This window comes from Hibiscus syriacus, unplaced genomic scaffold (genome assembly GCF_006381635.1).
Source record: "Hibiscus syriacus cultivar Baekdansim isolate YM2019G1 unplaced genomic scaffold, ASM638163v2 tig00024296_pilon, whole genome shotgun sequence".
Classification (NCBI taxonomy): domain Eukaryota; kingdom Viridiplantae; phylum Streptophyta; class Magnoliopsida; order Malvales; family Malvaceae; genus Hibiscus; species Hibiscus syriacus.
In genome coordinates, this window is record NW_024062518.1 from 2,501 (window position 1) to 25,032 (window position 22,532).

At 39.6% G+C, this 22,532-nt stretch overlaps 1 protein-coding gene and 1 long non-coding RNA gene across 2 annotated transcripts; one reads left to right on the forward strand and one right to left on the reverse strand.

Annotated features, from left to right (window-relative positions):
• The first annotated feature begins 8,162 nt into the window (after window positions 1-8,162).
• LOC120210028 lies at window positions 8,163-17,846 on the forward strand. The gene is made up of 3 exons (XR_005524472.1): window positions 8,163-8,201; window positions 8,652-8,798; window positions 17,834-17,846. It is a non-coding gene; the product is annotated as an uncharacterized LOC120210028 (long non-coding RNA).
• Window positions 17,847-21,902: 4,056 nt separating this feature from the next.
• LOC120210030 (fructose-1,6-bisphosphatase, chloroplastic-like) lies at window positions 21,903-22,532 on the reverse strand. The gene is made up of 2 exons (XM_039208861.1): window positions 22,377-22,532; window positions 21,903-22,142 (listed from the first exon to the last, which is right to left on the reverse strand). The coding sequence occupies exons 1-2, from the start codon at window positions 22,530-22,532 to the stop codon at window positions 21,903-21,905; spliced, it is 396 nt and encodes a 131-aa protein (XP_039064792.1).

Genomic DNA, 22,532 nt, shown 5'->3' on the forward strand with positions numbered 1-22,532 from the left:
CCTGACCTGACCCTGAACCCTGCCCTGAACCTGAACTGAACCCTGAACCCTGAACCTGAACCCTGAACCCTGAACCCTGAACCCTGAACCTGACCCTGAACCCTGAACCCTGAACCCTGAACCCTGCCCTGAACCCTGAACCCTGAACCCTGAACCCTGAACCTGAACCCTGAACCCTGAACCCTGAACCCTGAACCCTGAACCCTGAACCCTGAACCCTGAACCCTGAACCCTGAACCCTGAACCCTGAACCTGAACCCTGAACCCTGACCCTGAACCCTGAACCCTGAACCCTGAACCCTGAACCCTGAACCCTGAACCCTGAACCCTGACCCTGAACCCTGAACCCTGAACCTGAACCCTGAACCCCCTGAACCCTGAACCCTGAACCCTGAACCCTGAACCCTGAACCCTGACCCTTGAACCCTGAACCCTGAACCCTGAACCCTGAACCCTGAACCCTGAACCTGAACCCTGAACCCTGACCCTGAACCCTGAACCCTGAACCCTGAACCCTGAACCCTGAACCCTGAACCCTGAACCCTGAACCCTGAACCCTGAACCCTGAACCCTGAACCCTGAACCCTGAACCCTGAACCTGAACCCTGAACCCTGAACCCTGAACCCTGAACCCTGAACCTGAACCCTGAACCCTGAACCCTGAACCTGAACCCTGAACCCTGAACCCTGAACCCTGAACCCCTGAACCCTGAACCCTGAACCCTGAACCTGAACCCTGAACCCTGAACCCTGAACCCTGAACCCTGAACCCTGAACCCTGAACCCTGAACCCTGAACCCTGAACCTGAACCCTGAACCCTGAACCCTGAACCCTGAACCCTGAACCCTGAACCCTGAACCCTGAACCCTGAACCCTGAACCCTGAACCCTGAACCCTGAACCCTGAACCCTGAACCCTGAACCCGAACCCTGAACTGAACCTGAACCCTGAACCCTGAACCCTGAACCCTGAACCCTGAACCCTGAACCCTGAACCCTGAACCCTGAACCCTGAACCCTGAACCCTGAACCCTGAAACCCTGAACCCTGAACCCTGAACCCTGAACCCTGAACCCTGACCCTGAACCCTGAACCCTGAACCCTGAACCCTGAACCCTGAACCCTGAACCCTGAACCTGAACCCTGAACCCTGAACCCTGAACCCTGAACCCTGAACCCTGAACCTGAACCCTGAACCCTGAACCCTGAACCCTGAACCCTGAACCTGAACCCTGAACCCTGAACCCTGAACCCTGAACCCTGAACCTGAACCCTGAACCCTGAACCCTGAACCTGAACCTGAACCCTGAACCCTGAACCTGAACCCTGAACCCTGAACCCTGAACCCTGAACCCTGAACCCTGAACCCTGAACCCTGAACCCTGAACCCTGAACCCTGAACCCTGAACCTGAACCCTGAACCCTGAACCCTGAACCCTGAAACCCTGAACCCTGAACCCTGAACCTGAACCCTGACCCTGAACCCTGAACCCTGAACCCTGAACCCTGAACCCTGAACCCTGAACCCTGAACCCTGAACCCTGAACCCTGAACCCTGAACCCTGAACCCTGAACCCTGAACCCTGAACCCTGAACCCTGAACCCTGAACCCTGAACCCTGAACCCTGAACCCTGAACCCTGAACCCTGAACCTGAACCTGAACCCTGAACCCTGAACCCTGAACCCTGAACCTGAACCCTGAACCTGAACCCTGAACCCTGAACCCTGAACCCTGAACCCTGAACCCTGAACCCTGAACCCTGAACCCTGAACCCTGAACCCTGAACCCTGAACCCTGAACCCTGAACCCTGAACCCTGAACCCTGAACCTGAACCTGAACCCGAACCCTGAACCCTGAACCTGACCCTGAACCCTGAACCCTGAACCTGAACCCTGAACCCTGAACCCTGAACCCTGAACCTGAACCCTGAACCTGAACCCTGAACCTGAACCCTGAACCTGAACCTGAACCTGAACCCTGAACCCTGAACCCTGAACCCTGAACCCTGAACCCTGAACCCTGAACCCTGAACCCTGAACCCTGAACCCTGAAAACCTGAACCCTGAACCCTGAACCCTGAACCCTGAACCCTGAACCCTGAACCCTGAACCCTGAACCTGAACCCTGAACCCTGAACCCTGAACCCTGAACCCTGAACCCTGAACCCTGAACCCTGAACCCTGAACCCTGAACCTGAACCCTGACCCTGAACCCTGAACCCTGAACCCTGAACCCTGAACCCTGAACCCTGAACCCTGAACCTGAACCCTGAACCCTGAACCCTGAACCCTGAACCCTGAACCCTGAACCCTGAACCCTGACCCCTGAACCTGAACCCTGAACCCTGAACCCTGAACCTGAACCCTGAACCCCTGAACCCTGAACCCTGAACCCTGAACCCTGAACCCTGAACCCTGAACCCTGAACCCTGAACCCTGAACCCTGACCCTGAACCCTGAACCCTGAACCCTGAACCCTGAACCCTGACCCTGAACCTGAACCCTGAACCCTGAACCTGAACCCTGAACCTGAACCTGAACCCTGAACCCTGAACCCTGAACCCTGAACCTGAACCTGAACCCTGAACCTGAACCCTGAACCTGAACCCTGAACCCTGAACCCTGAACCCTGAACCCTGAACCTGAACCCTGAACCCTGAACCTGAACCCTGAACCCTGAACCCTGAACCTGAACCTGACCCTGAACCCTGAACCCTGAACCTGAACCCTGAACCCTGAACCCTGAACCCTGAACCTGAACCCTGAACCCTGAACCCTGAACCCTGAACCCTGAACCCTGAACCCTGAACCCTGAACCCTGAACCCTGAACCCTGAACCCTGAACCCTGAACCCTGAACCCTGAACCCTGAACCCTGAACCCTGAACCCTGAACCCTGAACCCTGAACCCTGAACCTGAACCCTGAACCCTGAACCTGAACCCTGAACCTGAACCCTGAACCCTGAACCCTGAACCCTGAACCCTGAACCCTGAACCCTGAACCCTGAACCCAACCCTGAACCCTGAACCCTGAACCCTGAACCCTGAACCCTGAACCCTGAACCTGAACCGAACCCTGAACCCTGAACCCTGAACCCTGAACCCTGAACCCTGAACCCTGAACCCTGAACCCTGAACCCTGAACCCTGAACCCTGAACCCTGAACCCTGAACCCTGAACCTGAACCGAACCTGAACCCTGACCCTGAACCCTGAACCTGAACCCTGAACCCTGAACCCTGAACCCTGAACCCTGAACCCTGAACCCTGAACCCTAAACCCTAAACCCTAAACCCTAAACCCTAAACCCTAAACCCTAAACCCTAAACCCTAAACCCTAAACCCTAATAACCCCTAAGAAACCCTAACAAACCTTAGTAAACCCGTGTAAACCAAAATAAACCCTAATAACCCTAGTAAACCCTACTAAACCTTAATAAACTCTTATAAACCCTAGTAAACCCTTATAAACCATTATAAACCATTATAAACCCTATTAAACCCTTATAAACCCTTGTAAACCCTAGCAAACCCTAGTAAACCATAATAAACCTTAGTAAACCCATAGTAAACCCTTATAACCCTTAGTAAACCCTAAACTCTAAAACTTAAACATCTAAACTTATAAACCTTAAACCTTAAACCATAATAAACCTTGAACCTTAATAAACCCTTATAAACCTTAATAACTCTTATAAACCCTAATAAATTCTTGTAAACCCTAGTAAAACCTAGTAAATCTTGTAAACCCTAATAAACCCTTATAATCCTATATAAACCCTAGTAAACACTTATAAACCCTAATAAACCCTAGTAAGCCTTTGTAAACCCTTATAAACCCTAGTAAGCCCTAGTAAACCCTTGTAAATCCTAGTAAATACTAGTAAACCCTAATAAACCCTAATACACCATATCATACCCTTATAAACCCTAACCCCAAAAAGTAAGCTCAAAACCAAAAAGCTCGTCTACCACCCCTAGTCTCTTCCAACCTCCGGGTAGTGAGCCAAGGAGCCAAGCACAACACCAATCACAAAGCCCACAAGCCTGGCAGCTTACTTAGACATTAATTGAATTCAAGCATATAAACCATTTCTTTTATGCTTTCCTCCCGGATGTGGGATGTTTTGCTTCTACCCAGGGAGACTTATTCTTTTTACATTTCCCAGCCTTAGATTCTTTCCATTTCAATTACTTAATCAATTTTCTCATAGCACCTAAACATTCTCCACCATCCTCTAAATGCTCATCAACGAGAAGATAAGTCTCTGACCTTTCTCCTCAGAAGTAATTGATTCAGTGTTTGCGTGCTTAGCCTCAAATCTTTCGATTTTTTTCTTTCGTTGCTGGGTAAAATCTGGTTTTTCCTTTCGTTTTGAATCAAATATTTCCTTTTTTCATTTTGAATCAATGCACATTTACCCTCAAGTTCTAAGGGAGGTGTTTCCTTTTAAAATTTTGAGGAAATTTTTCGATGATCTTGTTAGGTACTAAACAAAAACTCCCATTTTCTTTATTTATCGAAATGCATGTTAATCATGATTTTTTGTATTGCATTTGAGTTGATGGTTGAATGGTTTTGTTTATGAATTTGGGATTTAATTTCTTCTATATTGATATTTTGTATTCGGGTCTGAATATTATTTTACCGTTTGAATGAGGTTAGTTTTCGCCGTCTCTATTCTTGTTCAATATAATTTGTTCATGATAATTGTGTGCTCTTGGGGAATAAAATTTTAAGGATTAATATCGAGCAAAAACAAGCAGAGTTAATCGATTACTTTGTGAAGAAAGTGTCAGTTCAAGTGGGCTTAGTTCTTGGCTCTGTAATCCTCGAAGCGATGTCGCATCCTTCCCTCTTCGCCTTCTCTGAGATCCTTATCGTGCCCATGGTTTCCGAGGTTTGAATCTATTCCATTCTCAAATTATTTTTTCCTCTTTCTCCCCTTCAATCTGAGAAAATAATCAGCATCTAGAAAATGGTGGAGTTGGGTGTGGACAGGACTATCAAGTCTTATGATGCTTTCTTTAAGGTTATATTGTGACGCGGTCAATATATGATGGCTAAAAGGTATTTCAATAAGATGTTGAGTGAAGGGATAGAGCCTACTCATCATACCTATAATATCATGCTTTGGGGATTATTTTTATCGTTGAGACTCGACACTACTAATCGATTTTATGAAGATATGAAGGCTAGGGGCATTGCACCTGATGCTGTGACGTATAATACATTGATTAATGGATATACTCGGTTAAAGAGAATGAAGGAAGTTGAGAAGTTGTTTATAGAGATGAAGGCGAAGAACTTAGCCCCTACAGTAATCAGCTACACTACTATGATAAAGGGGTATGTTGCAATGGAGCAAGTTGATGATGGGTTGAGATTGTTTGAAGAGATGAAGTCATTTGGTACACAACCTAATGTACCAACGTATTGAACTTTATTGCCAGGGTTGTGTGATGCGGGCAAGACAAATGAGGCTAAGACTATTTTGAAGGATATGGTGGAGAGGTATATTGGACCCATGGATAATTCAATTTTCATCAAGCTGTTAAATAGTCAATGCAAATCTGGTAATATGAAGGTAGCTTTTGATGTGCTCAAGGCAATGAATCGATTGAGTATTCCATCAGAGGCTAGTCATTATGGTGTCTTGGTTGAGAACTTTTGCAAGGCGAATGAATTTAATCAGGCAATCAAGTTGCTGAATAAACTTTTTAAGAAGGAAATTTACTTATCATTGTAGTTCTGGGTTTCGTGGATCAATTTTAGCAGCTGTTACTCCTGGCATCAACATTATATGGATGTTTCTTGTAGGTTCTGGAATATGGAAAGATGAAGCCATTGTGAAGTTATTGAGCATATATAGGGACTACATGCGAGGATGAATATGAAATCATAGTTTATTTATTTATATGTTACAAGTATCAGCGATATTTCTTAAGAGTAGCTTTCTCTGTTGGTATTTGCTTCATCGGAGATCATTTTGGCAAACTAAATCCATCAAACTTTTTTTTTTGTGAAGTTGACAATTTCCTAATATTTTATCAACCAAATAGAATTGTATATCATCTAGGCATCAAATGAGCCATTGTCTTTTGAGATAACATATCATTAAAGAGGGAAAATAGTGTGTTATCTTTTACCCCTTTATGGATCGTTTCTTATTTGTTGCCTTTCTTATGACTTCTTTAAATTGTCGCTAACTCACTCCTTTACATCAGGGAATTTCTTAAAGGACCACTCCATTATGATGCAACAATTACTTTGGCTGGTGCACTTTACTGGAGGACTTCACCAATCGCAATTGATGCAATATGCAACCTTTGAACTGGAAATGAAAATAAGCTATAGAAGTCATTTATTTATTTATTTATTTTCTTCTTTCCTGAATTAGCTAGACTTAAAGCTGCTCGAGAGAACGTTTCAAGCATTTCTTGGCAATATTAAATGGGGTGATTTACTTTGAATATATGTGGTGAATGTTTTGATCAAAATGCATAGTTGGATAACTATCCTTTCCTATTTAAGGCATTGCGGATATGGAGATAGCATAGGTTAACATCATACCAAAACCATAACTAGCCCAAGAGCGGTATATGAAAGGCTAGGACCAATGATGTGGACTTTCTAAAAAAGGTTTATACCATTTACTTATGTTCTGTAACATTTTGCTTCACTCAAAATATACTATGTATACATAATATTTTGTAAGTGCAATGTTGAAAGTATATTTGTAATTCTGTGGTTGGGTTGATAGGTTGTATTCTACAAAGAGAATAGATACTAATTATCTAGGATAATAAATAGTTGATCTGGAAGAATTTTTGAAGTGATAAAGAAGTATTGTAGTTAGTAATTTACTAACCGTTCTTTGTTATTTGTGAGAATCAACATTTCTATATCTTTATTTTGGTTATTGTTATGGTGTTGCAATCTAAAATAGAATTTTGGAGTTTGTCATTGTTAGGATATTTCGTTGTTCAAATGCATAAGAAAACCTTATTAAAGCTGATTGTTGATGTTACATGGATGCTTAGAATTCGGGTAGTTTCGATGCAACAATTAAAGATGGTTATGAGAATTGGCGGAGACACAAATCAGATTGGGATGAAAACAATTGAGAGGCGTTAGTTCTCCAGACAGGGGAATTTAAAATGGAAAAAGATAAGAGTTGGAGAGGTAATTCAGGTAATTCAGTATTTTGGTGTTTTCTCCTTATTTTCTTGTGTTTTCCTGCAACGAGCTGAAGCTGTAATCAGTTTATTCTAGCCATAGTATAGTCGGAGGGGAGGGGGTTGTGAATATTCTGGTGTTTTCAATGTGAACATGGTTAATCCTTTGTTGTCGTGATTGAAAGATTGGAAATGCTGACTGTATGTGTTTCCAGACAGATGGTATAATGTGTTAGTTGCTTTTAGGTTCATACATCATTGAGTGCTTGTTGAAATCCTCTAACGAATAGATAGAATGTCTAATTGATTAGGATTGTTTTAATTGGCAATTGTCCCCTACCTTTCATGTTTGTTTTTCTATATCCTGATATATCCAATATCTTTTTTATCCGGTTAACTGAACCTACATCTTGAATACGATTCTAGAAGTGAAAAGATGCACCATCTAGTCTTAGTTACTGCAGCCAGTAACTCCTTTACCACAACCACGGATGATTGAGACCTTTCTCTCAAACTGAATGTTTGTAGCATTCTTCTGAGTTATTTTTAATATCATGTGTAGGCTTTCCTTCTATTTGATACATGTATAGTTAAGTGCTTGCTCATAAGGTCTTTATTTATTGTCCATCCTGCTTTGCTTTCTCTTTCACTTTGACTTTAAAGGTTATTGACAAAAATTGATTTATATGTTTGTATCTGTATCCATTAAGATTTATATTTATGCTTAATGACCTAACTTTTTAATTTGATTAATAATGAATCTTACTAGCTAAAGGTTTTGCTTAATCCATTCTTTCAATGGTCTATATTTGTGCCCTTTTTATGTTTATGGTAGGTATGAACCTTTGTTGTATTCCATAAAATCATCAAATAAACATGTTTCGATCTCCTTTCTTGCAGGTAACCCAGGTGACTGGAGTCACATTATCAAGCAAATAGGAATGTTTACTTTCACTGGATTGAACAGTGATCAAGTTTCTTTCATGACCAAAGAATACCACATTTACATAAAATCTGATGGGTAAACAGATCTATTTCCTTTTTCCTTTGAACTTTATTTCTAGGCTAGAAAATCATTCCTTAAGGTTTCTCCTCCCATCGCTATTGCACGAGTCGTGATATGATCATATGATGAATGTTGAATAACATTAAAGCTTTTCATTCAACATGAAGAGAGCTTCTTCACTACCGAGATAAAATTGTTCAAATATTACATGGTTTTGCATTGCTAACAAACTGAGCTATTGTCATGCCTCCCGAAAATGAGTTCAAGTATGCATTCTAGTTATTATCTTCGTCGAATTCACGCTACACTACATTTCTCCTGCACTGACCCGTACCGATAGAAATAGGGGGGAGTCTATATATTCTATGAACCATATAACTCTGTTATCGTCTCCGAAGACCTTTCGATTTGTAACACGCTAAATAATGTTTCAAATCGTATGAAAAAATTTTGCTTGATTTACAGGAGGATTAGTATGGCAGGTCTTAGCTCCAGTACCGTCCCCCATCTTGCTAATGTTATACATGTTGCAGTCACCCGTGCCTCTTAGAAAGCAAATTTCAAAGTTATGTACCAACTATCTATTGCATTTTGGCTTTTAGCCCCATCTATGTAATGCCTTCCCTCTCCTAACTGTTCAAGCAAACATGATTTTCGATAATAAATTCTAGTCCTCGGTTCGAACCATATTTTTGGATATTTTGATTTCAATGTTTTACAAATCTTTTTGACCTTATGCTAAAAGCCTTTGTAAATGTTCAAGATTATGGTTTTAGTTAAAAAACAATTGGTAAACTACACATTTAGTAACTATAATATCGATTTTGGTTCGTTTTCGTACCTAACTTTTATTTTTTTTAAATCATACATAATGTTTTGTTTTTGTTTTTTTTAGTACTCATCATTAAAAATTTAACGCGTTTAGTACTAAAATTATTAATTTTGGTCTTCGTTCGTTTAGTATCTATACTATTAAAAAGATTTTTAGAAAGATAGTTTCAGTACTAGATATGTAATTTACCCAAAAAAAAACATATAGTGCAGTGTTAAAATGTCATGTCACCACTAATTACTTATAATTTTTGAAGGATTCAACAGTCCTGTAACTAAGGATCATTTATATATTTTACCCATTGTTAACTTCCTAAAAAGGCTATTTTTAAGGCATTTTTCACTTAAATTATTGTTTGTTTAAAAGCTCATTCTAGTCATTTTAGGATCATGTAATTGCATATAGTTGCATATGTGGTGGTAGTGATGTTTTATTTCTTAATGGTGTTGTATGAGAGAAAGGTGCAGTTGTTTGTGGTGTGTAGTGAATAGCAGACAAAAGGACTCTTTGGGAAGTAATGCCACGTCATTACACGTTGCTGAAGCAAATTAAAATGCCTTTTCATTTCTGGCGCAGAAAATGACAAAAAGATACAATTGTACGAGGACAGCTGGTTCTGCATATGAAATGATTGTTGTAATCGCCTGCCAGAGGACCACTGCCACCTGGAGGATAAGGTTCACGCTTATGGTGTGTGATTCTAGGGGCGTGAGGGGTATTTTGCACCCAACAACCTCATCATTACCCCTAGATATTTTTATTATATATGACACCTCAAGGGAGAGAATGGCACACGATATGACATACACGCATACACAGAGCAGAAAAATTATATTTTTATTTTCTTTTTCCCTTCTTCTTCCTTGGGTTTTCCTCCATTGATAAAGCTCCAAGGAGTTGTGAGCTAGGCGCCGAAAGGAGCTAGCGAGCTAAGGTGGTTCGTGGTGGCCGAGGAGACCTCCAGTGGCGCGCGTCGAAGGCTTCTTCTCACTTCCCCTTTGCTGTTATTTTTATATTATTCTTGGGTTGTTGGAACGAATATTTTTATGATTTATTTTGTGGATATTTTGAACCCCACCATGAACTAACTTATTTGGTGGTGGTTGGTTTAATGGTTGTTTAAACTTTATTTTAATGGTATATTTATGTTCATCTTGGTTATTTGCTTGCTTTGCTTATGAATACTTCACCATCTAGGCTTGTAAGAGGCATGAGAGTGTTCATTTCTTAGATGAAGGTTAGGTGTTTGAGAGAAACCTAAGCTAAAAATACTTGTAGTATTCGAGAGAAACATAAGACAATATCCTCATAAGCAATGGGCTATAGTATTTTCAAGGGGCTTTGAACCGACATAGGAATATTATATCCTAATCCCTTAGTACTTGAGAGAGACTAGGAGGATTTCAATGACTAAAAAGGGTGTTTTTATCAATAGTGTTTTCTGTCAACATCGTTGAGTGAGAGTAGATGCCTTGGCATTCCATTCTGTTAGGTTTCTCTGACTAGAGATAGTTGGAACACTTTAGGAAAACCCTGTCGAGTGAGTAAAGATTGGATAGCATAAATCTGCTTGATAAATAAGTTTAGCATCCTTAAATCAATCCCTATCATTCATTCTAGAGGAAGCTTGTCACGTGAGGATTATCTTCTTATCATTTTATCTACTGTTTTTACCATTTTTCATTGCCTTGACATTTTATCATTTTCAACAATAAACATCTGTTCTTGCCACTGCATTTCCATTTGCTACACCATTAGACCATAAATCCATATCCATCAGCATACACATTTCCATTGCCGTGACATTTGTATATATGAAGACTAACTATACATAGATAGATTAGTGCATAGCTTTGGTTAGACTTTTGTAATTTCGCCCAATCCCTGTGGAGACGATGCTCACTCATTACTTTATTACTTGAGCGATTGTGTATACTTGCACATTATTTGCGTATAATTTTATAGTACTCACAAAAATGCAACAAGTTTTTGGCGTCATTGCCGGGGATTGGCAGCTTGAAGTTATTTAGTTTTGCCATAGCATTTTATTTTGTTCTGCATTTCTATTTTTGTATAGTTTACTTTATATTTTTTTTTTCAGGTTTATTTAGTGTATGCCTAGAAGAAATTCTGAAGAGCCTTTGGAATCGATAGAACCTGATATTGAAAGACTCTTTAGACAAAGGAGACATGCTCAACGCGCTCGAGAAAATATGTATCAGAATGGAAACCAAGGCATTGGTCAAGACGACGGAAATCAGAATGTCGCAGCATTAGACAATGTTGAACATATTGGTAGGCCACGCGTTATTCGTGATCATTTAAATCCGATGTTGGATTATCTGAATCCTGGAATTGTGGCACCCGAAATTTAAGTTGTACACTTCGAACTTATACCAGTTATGTTCAACATGTTGAATTCTATTGGGCAGTTTGGGGTATGCCAAATGAAGATGCCATGTAGCACATTCGAAATTTTCTGGAAGTTTCTGATTCTTTTTGCCAAGAAGGAGTGCATGAAGATTTTTTGAAATTAAAGTTATTTCCGTATTCATTGCATGACCGAGCAAGGGCTTGGTTGAGTGGTGTACCATCTGGTTCGGTGGAATCTTGGGTCGATCTTTGCAAGAGTTTTTTTATTGAGGTACAACCCCCCGAACATGAATACGCAGCTAAGGAATGACTTAGCGTCTTTTCACCAGGGCGACGATGAATCCATCTACGAGTGTTGGGATCGTTACAAGAGTTTCCTTTGAAAGTGTTCAAATCATGGTTTTCACGATTGGACTCAAGTAGTCATGTTCTATAATGGAGTCAATGCACCTACGAGGATATTATTGGATGCCTCAGCAAATAGGATATTGTTGGATAAATCACCTACTGAGACGTTTGTTATCTTAGACAGAATTGCTAACAATGATTATCAGTTTCCTTCCTAAAGGCTTGGGAGTGGGAGGAGAACACCTGGAGCATTTGAGTTAGATACCAAGGATTCGGTGTCCGCTTAACTCTCAACTACCACCAATATGCTAAAAAACTTACAACGTTCTACTGAGGTGAAGGAAGTGAAAGCAACTAGCTTGGCATGTCTGTTATGCCCAGGCAATTATCACAAGAGTGAATGCCCGAGCAACCATGAGTCCATCAACTTTGTAGGCAATTACAATTGAGGCAACAACAATCCTTACTCTAACGCTTATAATCCTGGATGGCATCAGCATCCCAATTTCTCATGGGGAAATCAAGGAGCTCACAATGCTAGTCAGTCTACTCGGCAACAGAATCACAATGAGCCTCAATGTTACCAAAATGCTATGCCATGGCATAATTTCAACAAATGAGCTTCAACTTCAACGAGCGTGAGTTCATTGAAAGCTACCATTCAAGAATTCATATCTACTACGAAGACAATGCTACAAGATCATTCTACTTCAATTAAGAATCAAGGAGCCTTACTTCATAGTCAAGGCGCCTAACTTCAAAGCCATAGCTCGTATTTGAGAGCTTTGGAATGTCAAGTTGGTCAGATTACTACGACCTTACAAGAGCGTCAGCAGGACGTTTTCCATGTGATACTGAAGTCACTAAAGGGCTTAGAAATGAGCATTGCAATGTGTTAACTCTTAGGAGTGGAACACAAATCAATCAACAAGTTAAGGCTAGTGGGCCACAACATGATGGCTCTACTCCCAGTACTAAAAGTGGTGAAGCTGATTTACATGATGATAGCATTTCTGAGAAGGACAAGGAGGAGGATTCAACTAAGGCACCAGATTCTAATGCCAAGGCAAAAGTAATTCCTACTATTGTAGCCAAGGAAGCTAGACCTCCACCACCCTTCCCGCAAATGTTGAAGAAGCATAATGATGAAGTTCAATTCAAGAAGTTTATGGACATTCTTGATCAGCTCCATATCAATGTACCTCTCTTGGAAGCTATTGAACAGATGTCGATGTATGCCAAATTTCTAAAGGAAATCTCAAGAAGAGGAAAGTATAAACTGTTGCCACGGCAACAAAATTTTGTTCTTCATTGAGTAAGTTACCACCAAAGCGAAATGATTCGGGAAGCTTCATAATTCCTTGTTCAATTGGAGCTAATTTTGTTGGAAAGGCATTGTGTGACCTTGGTTCAAGTGTCAACTTAATGCCGAAATCTATATTCTTGAAGCTTGGCATAGGAGATGCAAGACCCACCTCGGTTATTGTACAACTTGCTGATAGATCCCATGTGAAACCTGAAGGGAGAGTCGAGGATGTTATAGTAAGGGTGGATAAGTTTGTGTTTCCAGTCGACTTCTTAATTTTGGATTGCGAAGTTGATTCCAAGGCACCAATCATTCTGGGAAGACCTTTCCTTGCCACTGGACGCATATTGATAGATTGTGAAAAAGGTGAACTCACCATGAAAGTGGTTGATCAGTGTGTGACTGTCAATGTGTTTTGAACGCTCAAATATATTGATGACACAGAAGAATGCCAAGGCATTTCTGAATTGAATTCAGTGATTTAAGAAGAAACTGAACATCTTTTCCAGAACAATTTCATTTAGCTAGCAGAAAAAGAATATTGGGTGGATGATGAAAGCTTAGTGGAGTACGACAACTTTTCAATTTTGAATGAGCAATCTAGCTTACTACAAGCTAGATCAGGTATGAATTTTAAACCTCTGAATTTTGATGAATTTATTTCTCCTAAGCTTTCATTATTACATGCACCAACTTTAGAGCTTAAGACTTTGCCAGGGCATCTTAAATATGTTTACTTAGGTAACGATGATACTTTACCTGTGATTATTTCCGCTAACCTTACTGCTAATCAAGAGCAAAGTTTGTTAAGTGTTTTGATGCAACATAAGAAAACAATTGGTTGGACTATGGCCAATTTGAAAGGCATTAGTTCTACAATCTGCATGCACAAGATTCTGCTTGAAGATTACCACGGTAATTCAATAGAACCAAAAAGGAGACTCAACCCTATTATAAAGAAAGTAGTGATGAAGAAAATTATGAAATGGCTTGATACTAGAGTGATTTACCCTATTTGAAATAGCTCATGGGTAAGCCCTGTCCAATATGTTCCGAAGAAAGGAGGCACGATGGTGGTTACTAATGAAGAGAATGAGCTATTACCCACTCGCACAATTACCGGATGGAGGATATGCATGGACTATCGAAAACTCAACAAAGCTACAAAGAATGACCATTTTCCTCTACTTTTCATCGACCAAATGTTGGATCGATTGGCCGACAAAGCATTCTATTGCTTTTTGGATGGGTACTCGGGGTACAATCAAATTGCCATCGTACCAGAGGATCAAGAAAAAACTATATTTAATTGTCCCTATGGCACTTTTGCCTTTAGGATGATGCCTTTTGGACTCTGCAATGCCTCGGCAACATTTCAACGTTGTATGCAAGTTATATTTTCAGACATGGTTGAGGATTTTCTGGAGATTTTCATGGACGATTTTTCTGTTTGTGGGGATGATTTTGAACGATGCATCGGTAATTTAGCAAAAGTTCTCAAAAGATGCGAGGAGGCTGAGTTGGTCTTAAATTGGGAAAAATGTCACTTCATGGTGACTGAAGGCATTGTCTTAGGCCACAAAATTTCTCACAAGGGTATTGAGGTAGACAAAGCGAATATTGAAGTGATTGAAAAGTTGCCACCACCAACTTCGGTCAAGGGTATAAAAAGTTTTCTTGGACATGCTGGATTCTATAGAAGGTTTATCAAAGACTTCTCCAAGATTTCTAAGCCCTTATGCACATTGCTTCAATAAAACCAACTCTTTGTGTTTGACGAATTATGCTTCGGCGTATTCTCTAAGCTGAAGCGAAGATTGATCTCGGCACCCATTGTAGTTCTTCCCGATTGGACATCACTATTTGAGCTGATGTGTGATGCAAGCGATTATGTCGTATGAGCTGTTTTGGGGCAACGCCGAGGTAAACTTTTTCATGTTATTTATTACTCTAACCTCACTTTAAATGAAGCACAATTGAACTACACCACCACTAAGAAAGAATTGCATGTCGTGGTATTTGCTTTTGATAAATTTAGACCTTACCTAATAGGCACTAAAGTTATTGTTCACACTGATCATTCTACTATAAAATACTTAGTGAACAAAAAGGATGCCAAGCCTAGACTTATTAGGTGGATCTTACTTTTACAAGAATTCGACTTAGAGGTGGTAGATAGAAAAGGAACTGAAAATCAAGTTGATGGTCACTTATCTAGGCTAGAAAACAACTCTGAATGCCATGACACTTTAGATATCCAAGAGGAATTTCCTGATGAGAAAATTTTATATGTCGCGGTAATATCGTGGTACGCTGACGTTGTTAATTTTCTTGTTAATGGAATTCTTCCTTTTGATTTAGATAGTCAGGCTAAAAAGAAGTTCAAGCATGATGCAAGGCACTATTTTTGGGTTGAGCCATATTTGTTCAAGCATTATACCGATCAACTCATTAGACGAGGTGTACCTAAAGAGGAACAGCGCGACAGTTTGTACCATTGTCATTCAGCCCCATGTGGAGGCCATTTTGGTGGAGCAAGGACTGCTGTTAAGGTCCTGCAATCAGGCTTTTACTGGCCAACTCTTTTTAAAGATGCCCAAGCATTTTATAAATCTTGTGATCGATGACAGCGGACTGGAAACATCTCCAGACGTCATGAAATGCCACTGCAAAGTATTTTGGAGATAGAGTTGTTTGATGTGTGAGGCATTGATTTCATGGGACCATTCTCATCTTCTGGAGGAAATCTATATATCTTACTTGCTGTGGATTACGTATCAAAATAGGTAGAAGCAATAGCAACATCAAGGAATGACTTTAAGATTGTACTCAAGTTTTTGCACAAATATATTTTCACTCGGTTTGGAGTACCTCGTGCTATCATTAGTGATGAAGGAACCCACTTTGATAACAAGTTGATTGCCAAGGTATTGAAAATATATGGAGTTCAACATAAGATTTCCACGGTCTATCATCCACAGATAAATGACCAAACAGAGATATCCAATCGAGAGATCAAGTAGATTTTAGAGAAAATGGTGAACCCAAGGCGTAAGGATTGGTCGCCAAAGTTTGATGAAGCACTTTGGGCATACAGAATAGCATTCAAGACTCCTTTTGGGATGTCACCCTTTAAGCTGGTATATGGGAAAGCTTGTCATCTCCTGGTTGAACTTGAACATAAAGCTTATTAGGCCATCAAGCAATTGAATTTTGATGCTCAACTAGCTGGGGAGCAAAGATTACTGGAACTTAATGAAATGGAAGGGTTTAGAGCACAAGCATATAAGAATGCTCGGATTTACAAGGAGAAAACCAAGAAGTGGCATGACCAGAAACTGATGCCACGGTATTTTCATGTGGGCCAACAAGTCTTGCTCTATAACTCTAGACTTAAACTTTTTCCTGGAAACCTCAAATCTCGATGGTCAGGGCCATTTGAGGTGCATTATGTCTATCCCCGTGGAGCTGTTGACATTAAAAATACAGATGGGACGATCTTCAAATTTAATGGCCAGCGTCTTAAATCCTATACTGGAGTTCCACCACCGCACAACAAGGAAGTGTTACATCTGCATGATGCTGAAGCGTGCCTAGAGGACAACCAAAATTCGATGCCACGACATCGAATTTCTGTCTGTTCGTAAATAAAAATTTTAAATTTAATATTTTCTTTATTTATATTTTTATTTTATTTTGTAGATAATTTTGATTTGATTCGTGGGGACCACAGTGCTACAAACCGTACAAGGAACGGTTACCAAAGGGAGGAAATGACATCGCATTAATGGGAGATATATTCTTTTGATTTGTTTCTTTTTAATTTATTTTATTTCTAGCATTTCTTTTTCTCTTTCCTCAGGGTTGTTCTATCACTATCATTACTTTTGGGATTTTTATTTTCCTTCCCCATACACGCATTAACCTCCCCACCCACTCATTTTGTTTTAACCGTCCTATCAACCCATTTCCCTCTCAAATTTTTAACTTTTTATTTTCTCTTTCATCCTTAACTTTTTCCATTTCATTTTAAATTTTATTTTTTTTCTCTTTTATTTCTTCATCTTCTTCACTTTTTCTCTCCATAGCCGAAACTCCCCAAAGCTTTCAAAAGATTTTTTCTTTTCCATTTTTCTTCCTTCACAAACACTGAAAATGGTGCGTACAAGACCGGCTGCAACTGAAGGTTCCACTTTCCAATAGTTTGAGAACGAGGAAGCCAAGGCTCAGTTTCAAAACTTCAAAAACCGAAAACTCTTTTTGAGTTGGGTTTCATTTTTACTAAGGAGACCGACGGTTGTTTTGGTTCAGACGTGATGGACATCGTCACGCCACTCAAATGAAAGAAATTTGCAAGGCATCCGGGTTCGGTGAATGCCTCGTTGGTTAAGGAGTATTACGCAAATATTTCCAAGCCAAACCAACACTCTGTTTTTATGCGAGGTAAACAGATTCAGTCTACACCCTCTTCGATTAATCGATATTATCATTTGCAGGATGTGGAGGATCGACATGCCATATTTGAAAATGAGGTCGATAGCACCACCTACGATGGAATTCTTGAGGATTTATGCTTTGAAAACACTGAGTGGAATGGCCGCCAAACCAGTAGATAATCGGTCAACCGAGAGCGTCTTCAGTCGCGCGCCAAGTTATGGAATCACTTCTTTAAGCATAAATTCGTGCCTACTTTTCATAATACAACGGTATCACTTTCTCGCTTACTGCTTTTACACTCAATAATGGTATCCCGTCCTATTGATGTCGGTCGTATTATTATTCATCAAGTTCATGACTGTTTGGGTAAAAAGGCAAGTGCTTTAGTGTTTCCTAACTTAATTATTGCTTTGTGTCGTAAGAAAAAGGTCAATGAAAATGCTTTTGATGAGATTTTACCTGGATTATCGGGCATTACTAGGGCTAGACTACCACTGCTATTGGGACTTGAAAATCCTAAGTCTAAGGACCCTATTCATGAGCAATCTGCAGGTACTACACAATCAAATGCCGAGGTAAGATTGCTTGCTCTCGAGGAAGCTGTGATGCAGACTCAGACTCACGTGCATGCTTTACACGGTGACATCCGTAATTTCTTTGGATATGTGAAGCATAGAGATGTAGTGGTGTAATCGATGTTTCAAGAAATTATTCCCCACGGTCAACGGAATTTCCATGGCTTTCCAGAGGAAATTATGCCGGCATTCAATGCTGAGGCATCTCCAGAGCCCGAGCAAGATTCAGCCGATCCTCCAGTTGATGACCCGACTCCTTATCAGTACCATTCTGAGACTCCTGATCAGCACCGTTCTGAGACCCCTGAATATCCGCCTATTATTCCTGTTGAAGATATACCCATTCCCGTTCCTGCACCACGTAGTGGCCGATGCACCAAAACACAGTTGGACGTAGGAATATTGCACACTATTACTCTAGTTCTTCAGAGTCCAGCCCAGCACCCCTACGCAAGCGCACCAGACGAGGACCTTCTAGCACCTCCAAGAAAATACCACCACGCAAATCATGAGGTACCTCAATTGCATTCATTTTCATTTAGTTTGAATTTCATTGCATGGCATATAGTTTTTATTTAGTTTAGTTCTCTTTAAGCATTGAGGACAATGTTTCCCTTAAGTTTGGGGGAGGTAGTGTTCTTAGTAGGACATATACATGATAGCATTAGCGTAGTATTATGCCATGGCATTAGTAAATGGTAGGATAGTTAGATAGAATGTTTTGAGGATACCCGATGATAATGACTTTGTTAGGCTAGAATTTGAATGAAAATGACTATTGAGAATGATAGAACTCACTCTAGGGCTTGATGCTTTGTGAAATTTTTTTACACGATTTGTATGTTCTTTATACTTAGAAAATTTGAAAAAAAATTATGAATGAACTCTAGTTAGTTTTGGCATTGAAATATAGTATTGTGCTTAAAAGAAAAAAAATCATAAACAACTCCCTTATATATGAAACTGTGAATAAATGTTTAGGCATAGCTGTAGAATGACACTCCTCTTTGCCATGGCATTGCCTAGAACTCTCTTTAATAAATGGCAGCCTCGCACATATGAGTGAATGAAAGTAGTCATGGGATGACTCTACTTAACTAGCTCAGGGGTGAAAGGTATACTCCCTTTCATTTAGAGTGTGGGAGAGTAGGTGTGATGAGTTGACTCCCATCGTAGCATCATCTAAAAAAATAGTAAAAATGGAGTAAAAATGTGCTTAATGAATAAGTAAATGCCTTGACAAAAACTAGGGGACTTGAGTAGAAATTGTCCAAATTTGCTAAGTATAGATAGGATACAATCACGCGCACACACTACCACAAAGAATCTTGACCTAGGGAAAAGTACATGAAGTCTTGATATGTCTAGCATGTTGAAGCCTATTTTTCTGAGGGTTGAAATTTAATTTTGTCTTATTATTCTATTGCTGAAAATTGCCATGACATTTTGCTTATGCAACTGATATTCATTGCTTGAGGACAAGCAATAGTTTAAGTTTGGGGAGTGTTAACTTCCTAAAAATGCTACTTTTAAGGCCTTTTTCACTTAAATTATTGTTTGTTTAAAAGCTCATTCTACTCATTTTAGGATCATGTAGTTGCATATAGTTGCATTTGTGGTGGTAGTGATGTTTTATTTCTTAATGGTGTTGTATGAGAGAAAGGTGAAGTTGTTTGTGGTGTGCAGTGAATAGCAGACAAAAGGACTCTTTGGGAAGAAATGCCACGTCATTACACGTTGCTGAAGCAAATTAAAATGCCTTTTCATTTCTGGCGCAGAAAATGACAAAAAGATTCAGTTGTACGAGGACAGTTGGTTCTGCATATGAAAATGATTGTTGTAACCGCCTGCCAGAGGACCACTGCCACCTGGAGGATAAGGTTCACGCTTATGGTGTGTGATTCTAGGGGCATGAGGGGTATTTTCCACCCAACAACCTCATCATTACCCCTAGATATTTTTATTATATATATGATACCTCAAGGGAGAGAATGACAAATGAGAGGACACTCACGCATACACAGAGCAGAAAAATTATATTTTTATTTTCTTTTTCCCTCCTTCTTCCTTGGGTTTTCCTCCATTGATAAAGCTCCAAGGAGTGGTGAGCTAGGCGCCGAAAGGAGCAAGCGAGCTAAGGTGGTTCGTGGTGGCCGAGGAGACCTCCGGTGGTGCGCATCGAAGGCTTCTTCTCACTTCCCTTTTATTGTTATTTTTATATTATTCTTGGGTTGTTAGAACGAATATTTTCATGATTTATTTTGTGGATATTTTGAACCCCACCATGAACTAACTTATTTGGTGGTGGTTGGTTTAATGTTTGTTTAAACTATATTTTAATGGTATATTTATGTTCATCATGGTTATTTGCTTGCTTTTCTTATGAATACTTCACCGTCTAGGCTTGTAAGAGACATGAGAGTGTCCATTTCTTATATGAAGGTTAGGTGTTCGAGAGAAACCTAAGCAAAAAAAACTGGTAGTATTTGAGAGAAGCACAAGACAAGATCCTTATAAGCAATGGGCTATAGTATTTTCAAGGGGCTTTGAACCGGCCTAGGAATATTATATCCTAATCCCTTAGTACTTGAGCGAGACTAGGAGGATTTCAACGGCTAAAAAGGGTGTTTTTATCAATAGTGTGGTCTGTCAACATCGTTGAGTGAGAGCAGATGCCTTGGCATTCCATTCTGTTAGGTTCATCTGACTAGAGATAGTTGGAACACTTTAGGAAAACCCTGTCGAGTGAGTAAAGATTAGATAGCATAAATCTGCATGAGAAATAAGTTTAGCATCCTTAAATCAATCCCTATCATTTATTCCAGAGGAAGCTTGTCACGTGAGGATTATCTTCTTATAATTTTATCTACTGTTTTTACCATTTTTCATTGCCTTGACATTTCATCATTTTCAACACTAAACATATGTTCTTGCCACTGCATTTCCATTTGCTACACCATCAGACCATAAATCCATATCCATCAGCATACACATTTCCATTGTCGTGACATTTGTATATATAAAGACTAACTATACATAGATAGATTAGTGCTTAGCTTTGATTAGGCTTTTGTAATTTCACCCAATCGCTGTGGAGACGATACTCACTCATCACTTTATTACTTGAGCGATTGTGTATACTTGCACATTATTTGCGTATAATTTTATAGTACTCACAAAAACGCAACACCCATATACTTAAATAATTTTCAGAAATTTAATTATGTTTATTTTAATTCCTAAAACAAGTATGTTTTAGTTTGAATTTTCATATCTTTGTTGTTAATATTTTTATATTTATAACAATGTGAATATAATATTTTAATAATTATATTGACATAAATAATATTAAATAAATTATTCTAATATATAAAAAATATTATTATTTTGTTAATAAATAATATTATTTATTGTATTTGATGATCATAAAGAATGTTTTAAAAAAATTACCAAGTAGTGGAGAATGAATTACACAACATCATCCAAACACCGTAAAATGATTTCTACAAAATGTTTTCCAGGAAATGTAATTCATTTTCCTGAATCCGTTTTTTGTGAAACAAACGTAGGCTTAGTGATAAGTTAAGAATCTAATCTAAATGCTTTAGTAGTTAAGGGTGTGTTTTCTTGGATCGTAGACCCTAAACCTTGAGCCTTAAACTCTAAACCTTGATCTATTAACTTTAGATCTCAAACCCTAAACATTATCCTAACCCTTGAACCTTAAACCTAAATCCTAAACTCAAAACTATAAACATAAAATTATAAACCTTAAACCCTTACACTTTAAACCATAAACCCTACACCCTAACCTAAACCTAAACACCAAAGCTTAACCCTAAACCTTAGATCCAAACCCCAGCAGATCCTTTTCCACCAGCTTGTTCCACAATAAAGCTCATCGGTGCACACTCATACAGGAGCCTCAGCTTACCATTTTTGCTCTTTTTGTTTCTGAGATAACCGTAGATTCCACCATATAGCAGTGTCTGGTAGAAGTCTCCGACCAAGTTTCTAATGTATTTAGCAGAATAAGGCTTGCCACTAGGACCAGGGTCTTTGACATCGTCAATATACTTCTTCAACTTGTCATCCCACAATTGGTAAAAAATAAAAATATCATGTTAGTAATTCTATTAAGTTTTTAACAATAGATTATCAAATTAAAACATAAATTAAACGTAAGGAATGTCATCATACTGATCCACACTGTCTTATTTGATTACTCCGGTGCATGTAGACCAAGACTTGTACGAGAATGGGAGATCGATCCCCAGTTTTTCAGATTCTTGAGGTCCTTAATGAATCTCCAACTTTACTTTGTATGCAACCATTGTAAGATGACAACTTTTCTGGGGCTTGAGGCCGAAAAGAGACTGCGTAGAGTTAGGAAAGGAGTGTAGGCCTGTGACGGACTGGCAACGGAGGGAAGAGGGACAGATCATGGCATAGGAGAGGCTGGCGGTGGAGGCCAT